The sequence below is a fragment of the Coenobita brevimanus genome, unplaced genomic scaffold (genome assembly GCF_032717465.1).
Source record: "Coenobita brevimanus isolate Jiangsu-jjx unplaced genomic scaffold, ASM3271746v2 jjx.HiC_scaffold_1050, whole genome shotgun sequence".
Lineage (NCBI taxonomy): Eukaryota > Metazoa > Arthropoda > Malacostraca > Decapoda > Coenobitidae > Coenobita > Coenobita brevimanus.
In genome coordinates, this window is record NW_027641860.1 from 16,216 (window position 1) to 22,883 (window position 6,668).

The window sequence follows — 6,668 nt, forward strand, 5'->3', positions numbered from 1 at the left end:
CGTGTTGCTGCTTTCTTCATTATTATTTCAAAGTCACAAAGTTCTTTTACTTCATCTGGTTTGCTTAATTCTTTCTCTGTATAATTTATGTATTTCTTTTTCGATTCATCACTAATCTTTAGGTACGTTACTTCTCTCATTTCATCTAAATAGTTATGTTTTTTTTTTTTTTTTTTTTTTTTTTTTACAGAAAATGTAGCAGTTAGTTGAATATGGTCACTTATATCAAACTGCTTCTGTTCCTCATCTATTTCCATATACAGAAATTGTTGATAGAGTGGTTGATTTATCATAATGTAGTCGATAGTACTTTGCTGATCCTTCCTACTCCATGTCACTTCACCTTTACATTTGTCATCTGCATTTAATAAAATCAAGTTATTTTGCTCCATCAGATTGAAAACTATTTTGCCATTTTCATTTATTGGTTGTTTACCTAGTAAACCTGTATGTCCATTAAAGTCTCCAAGTACTATCACTGAATGTTCTTCCTCACTCAATAATTTTTACTTTTGTTATGATATTCTTATTTCTTTCAGAATCATTTACTGCTAGATATACTAGTACTATTTTAAGTTTTGTTCCATGGATATCACAACCTGCATACAAAATATCACAATGCCCTGAAAACTGTTTGTCTATTATTGTCTGTTTTCCTACGTGTGAGTTTGGGACATTCACTCCAGATCTCGAGTTTTCATTGACCCATCCATTATGTCATTCTTCTTCCAGCAGCCAATCAAAATACAGGGTTTATTTCCAAATATAAACAGATAATATGGACGCCACTGCCTCTTGTATGGTGGGTGCTGTGCCGATGTGCGGTATATATCATCGTAATATCGTAGATTTTATTACGCAAAATAGCTGTACTTCCTTATATGTACAGAGAGATAAAGGCAGCAGGTAAATGATGCGCTAAGAGTATCGTGTTGACAGTGCTTTTTTTCAGTACTAAAAGTGCACAAGAAATTTGCGGTACCGAGAAAAAAAAAAATTGTTTTGAGGTAGAACGGACAGAAGTTAGCATGCATATATCGATAATTATACCATCTTCGACAAAAAAAAAAAAAAAAAAAAAAAGTAACGCGTAAATATCGTTACGCCATTATGGAAATCTGCTCATTATAGTCAGGCATACAAGTGGCATCTCTTTGAATGGGAGATTAGCTAATAAAAATATTGTGCTGGGCCAAAGAAGTGTTATGAGAAAGATGTAGGACCGTTAGTTATACCTTAGGGTGCGTACACAAGGTCAGACAGTGCCCGACGGGCAAACAGTGTTACCAGACACCGATGGGTAGAGGGAATGAGTGCTGATGACGTCAGAAGCGAGAACATCACGGGCAGTGGGTCTGGCAACAAACAGTGCTACCAGATGTAGCTGTCGCCCTCAAGCTCTACACGTTAACCGGGCAAAGACTGGCGGGCCAAGTTGTAAACTGAGATCACACACAGGTTCGTGGTTCAGTTGCACTCTGGCCCTGAGAGTGAGGTTGCTGTTGGCAGAGTTCCGTGTGGTTAATGACAGTATTATTAGTATGGTGGGCAGAAAGAATAGATACAAAAGAAAGAAAATTGCACTATGCAGCATTATAATTGCTACACTGTACGAGAACAAGGACGTGCGAAAAAGGGAATGGTGCAAGGAGTGGTTACAGAAAAGAAGTGCAATGGGAAGCCATGTAACGATACTAAATGAACTACAAGAAGGGTACGAATCAGACTTCACAAACTACATGCGAATGGACCCAAACTCATTTTACGATCTTGTAGAGAAATTAAAACCATTTATAGCCAAGCAGGACACACTGATGAGGGACAGTATTTCTCCAGAAGCGCGTCTAGAGGCGACACTCCTTTTTCTCTCAAGCGGAAGCTCCTACACATCACTCCAATATAGAACAAGAATATCAAAACAGAGTTTGTCTGCCATTATACCAGAGACATGCCAAGCCATCTATGATATACTCAAGGATCAATACTTGCAGGTAAACTTGTTTTGTCTGAAAGATAATACTGTACGTTGATTTATATAGTGGTGGTATCAGTTCTCTTTTTCGAATCATGTGATGAGGCTTCGGACATATTTTCAATTTGATCATTCACTCATAAATATATATATATATATATATATATATATATATATATATATATATATATATATATATATATATATATATATATATATAAAGAGAGAGAGAGAGAGAGAGAGAGAGAGAGAGAGATGTCGCCAGACACAGACGTATAGATACAGATACCGTATGTCAGTCCCAATACGGCAACTCGGGCCCTGCCAGTAGGCCAGTAGGCAGGATGTCTCGCTCATTTCGACACCCATCTACCCCTTATGAAAGCTATACTGTTTACCTACTGTGCAATTTCATGCCACTGTGTTAAATAAATTATAACATCTTTATTATGTGGAATGGAGAACATAACTGATGTATTGTGCCAACTTTATTTCAATTATGTCAAACAGTAATGTACAGTACATGGACTATCTTAATAACTAACATATACACATATGGAACAAAGTACCAAAACCAATTTCCTTATCCCTTTAAACAAAATCCACTAGGGTATGCATAATAACCTAAATAGCTTATCCATAGTTAATCATTATTCAACAATCATAGTTGCGGAGGAAAGCCTGCCTAATTTCCCTAAACAGAGAAGGTCAGATATCAACTTCTGCGCGTGGATTCTATTTTCATCATTCATTTGCCGGAGATCGTTGGCAACAACATTACCAAAATCACTTGCATTATCATCCTCAGCTCCAGATAATGTCCTTAGTTGGTGGAGGGCCTCTTGAAGGACATCATGTCTCGCGGTACTCACACAAGGCCTTTTGGGTGCTCTTCTGTTTTGGTGGTCAAAGGTGGGTCCAGCCTCTGGAGATCGTACACTGGCACGAGAACTACCTGCCACGGGAGCATCAGACGGAGTTGTTATAGGGGCTGATGGAGTATCGTCAGGTCGTCGTAGTAAAGGATCATCGAAAATCTGTAAACCAGCAATTGAATATGGTTCTGTTAATGCTGGAGATGAAATCATGTAAATAATGGACACAGATGAAGAATAAAAATATTGGTGCAAATGTACGGGTAGTTGGAGGTCGCCGCCATCCCACCTTTTTCGTATTACAGGATGTTTAAGATAAAACGTTACCAATCACTAAATAAGGAGTAGGAGAGAGAGAGAGAGAGAGAGAGAGAGAGAGAGAGAGAGAGAGAGAGAGAGAGAGAGAGAGAGAGAGAGACAAAGGGCGTGGGAGTGATGGACTTTTGAATTATATAGGTTATAATGGGAACAAATAGCTGTTACCTCTACGAAGGTTAGTGCATGTCTACTAACAGCGGTCTTATTTATTTACAGACGCCCAAAACCCCAGAGGAGTGGAGGGGTATAGCAGAAGGGTTTTCAAAGAAATGGAACTTTCCAAACTGTATTGGAGCCATAGATGGGAAACACATTCTGATCAGCCCTCCACCTGCTAGTGGTTCCTACTACTTCAACTATAAAGGATCCCACAGCATCATATTATTGGCCGTTTCCGATGCCAATGCAAAGTTCATATATGTGGACGTAGGGACCAACGGAAGAGTAGCAGACGGTGGGGTGTGGGACAATACTTCGCTCTGTCAGCATGTTGAGAATGGAACCGCGGGTTTGCCAAATGATGAGGTGCTTCCCGGTAGTTCTAGGAGATTACCATATGTGTTTGTAGCAGATGATGCATTTCCATTAAAGCGTCATAACATGAAACCTTTCCCCTATCGAAACCAAGACCTAGGACAACGCATATTCTCCTACCGACTGTCAAGGGCTCGACGAATTGTTGAAAACGCGTTTGGAATACTTGCAAACAGGTTTCAGGTATTTAAGAAACCTATACATCTGGAACCAAAAAAGGTAGAACAGATAGTTTTAGCCTGCACAGCACTCCATAATTACCTTCAGACAGACCCTATTACTCATCATCTGTGTTCTCAGGGTGTTTTAAATGAAAACAGTACCCCAGGCGCTTGCACAGTTAATCCCCAGCTACTACGTCTAGAGAGTGGACAGCAGAATTCCACGATCGACGGCATAACCGTGCGGGACCAGTACATGCAGTATTTTAATGTAGAGGGTGCTGTATCCTGGCAGCACAGACTGACTATATAACTGACTTGGGACATACAATAAAATAGGGAAAGCCCGGTAATGTTGTTCTTAACGTATCATGTATGAGTATAACATGGCATGAATTAACTGGTTAACAGTATATATACTGTAAGTATGTATTTTAATACATAGTTATTGGATACAAATAAATATTATTTTTCTTGGGAACAACTTTTTATGGTACAATACCTTCATATCCAAAATTACTCACACTGGATCAGAATTAATGACGGGGACTTTACATGCGTTGTAATCCCTGTAGGCCGTAGCTTCGTAACCGGTGTGTCACGCTACACTTATCTCGATTTTTATCGAGATAAGGCCATATCCCTGGTTTCACAGAAGGTAATATACTCCATTACTACATAAAATTCTATGTGAGGTGTTTGAATAGCACACACACACCCAGTGATCATCTCTTGAAGGAAGCTACTACTAACTACTACTACTAATTAATCATCATCATCATCATCATCATTGCCAGACGCCATGTATCCCAGACGGGGTGGCCAAGGGCTTAGAGGTAATTGTTTTACAGGGAGGGGCACTAATCCTCCACCAACCCCACTTGACACGTAGGGATGCCAACAGCATCTGCTGTTCCCAGGCGGTCACCCATCCAAGTACTAACCAGACCACACACACACACACATATATATATATATATATATATATATATATATATATATATATATATATATATATATATATATATATATATATATATATAAAATAAGGGATTGAAATATAGCTAAAAAAAAAAATTATGGGATTGACGGGGTTAAGATTACAAGTCATTTAAAGCTGTTCAAAAAAAAAGGCACAGGGTGATACGAGACAAAGTTTTTGTTACGTACAAGTCCCCAGGTTATGTAGGTTTTAATGATGGCTACCAAATCCCTACAGTTCAGTCTCTAGGGCAGAAAACAATTATCTAACAGTACTGAGAATAAACAAAAATGTTAATCAATCCAGAAAACCTAGTCTCATACCCCTACACTTCAAAATGGAATTGGATGTTAGTTACCACTGAAGTGGCTTAAAACAGAAATATGAAAGCACTTCATAAAGAACTCTGATTACCAGCATACACAATACTACAATGACCATATACAGTATGGTACAATACTTGATTTAGAAAAAAGGTGACAGGCTTTAGATAGATTAGTGGCCAATTTTGTCACCACTGTCACTGAATTCTATCTCTTTTTCCCTTGCATTCATTTAACCTAGATACTTTTTTCTTCTCATTTGTGTACCCTCTGTCAAACTATAAAATCCTCTGAACTGTAACATTTGCAATGGTTAACACTGTTGCTACACTAATGAGAATGCATCTCTTTCCCAATCCATTTCTGTGACTAATTAATAATAATAATAATAAGACTAATAATAATAATAATTCTGTCAGAACCCTCCATGTTGAGAGAGAGAGAGAGAGAGAGAGAGAGAGAGAGAGAGAGAGAGAGAGAGGGAGAGAGAGAGAGAGAGATTGCATACGTACCTCAGAATCAGAATGTTCCTCGACGATATCGTCCGGAACGTGGGTATCCATATTTGACACTGACTGGCGTATTTGGTCACCATTGGTGAGGAAACTGAGTTCATGGAAACACCATAATGTTGGGATATAAATATCCTCAGTGCCAACCCCAGACTTTTTAGATTTCTCCATTTTCCGGAGCTCTCGCCTATACTGATTACGAAGAGCTTCTATTTTTTTCTTTACTTCTGTTGTGTTTACAGAAAATCCACTCTTTTTCACCCCATCGGTTATTACGTTAATTGCCGCAACACGTTTATTTCTGTCTCTATACACTTCAGCTTTCACATTCCACAAGCAAGGATTCTGTCGGTACAGTTCTATTAATAACAGGGTTTCTTTCCTACTCCAATTACAGCTTCTTTTCTCTTTGATGGCTGTAGGGCTGGTCATGTTGATGTAGAGGGTGAGACCTTAAGAACTGACCGCCAGCAGTCGTAAGGTAAACATGTAATCTCTTGTATTGTGTGCCTGGCAGTGTCGTTGTTCCACGCCTATGCCCGCCACACACTGCCCGAACCTTTGCCCGAACCAAACCATGACAGTCGAATACAGGCAGTAAGATTGTTTGCCCGTGGTGTTCTCGCTTCTGACGTCATCAGCGCTCATTCCCTCTACCCATCGGTGTCTGGTAACACTGTTTGCCCGTCGGGCACTGTCTGACCGTGTGTACGCACCCTTAGTCTGCCACCGAGCTACGGGAAGTAAGCCGCACTGGACGCAAAGCTCCGCCGTTATTGTTATTATTATTATTATTTTTTTTTATGTACTACTCTGAGTCTAAGCCTATGCTGCACAGCCTGTTTCCAAGGCCCAGTAGTCTTTCTATATACTATACTCCTACATATGTCACCACTTCGGCGCTAACACCCCCGTCCATTTTGAATGCAAGCTAAGGCTGTCTCATACAAGTTGATATTAACAGAGATGTTTTTACATGTGAGCGGGTCGT

The 6,668-nt window shown here is 39.5% G+C and overlaps 1 protein-coding gene across 1 annotated transcript; it reads right to left on the reverse strand.

Moving 5' to 3' along the window:
* Positions 1-2,622: 2,622 nt before the first annotated feature.
* On the reverse strand, positions 2,623-6,109 carry LOC145389507 (uncharacterized). Its single transcript, XM_080264788.1, has 2 exons — positions 5,678-6,109; positions 2,623-3,009 (listed from the first exon to the last, which is right to left on the reverse strand). Exons 1-2 carry the CDS (start codon positions 6,107-6,109, stop codon positions 2,623-2,625), a joined length of 819 nt encoding a protein of 272 aa, XP_080120914.1.
* Positions 6,110-6,668: the final 559 nt, after the last annotated feature.

What these genes read in the sequence shown, in the direction of transcription:
- LOC145389507 (XM_080264788.1), bottom strand. Translation starts at nt 6,109, where the DNA reads ATGACCAGCCCTACAGCCATCAAAGAGAAAAGAAGCTGTAATTGGAGT. An exon ending in AGGAACATTCTGATTCTGAG is followed by an intron (nt 3,010 to 5,677) that starts GTACGTATGCAA and finishes GCTGGTTTACAG; the next exon opens with ATTTTCGATGATCCTTTACT.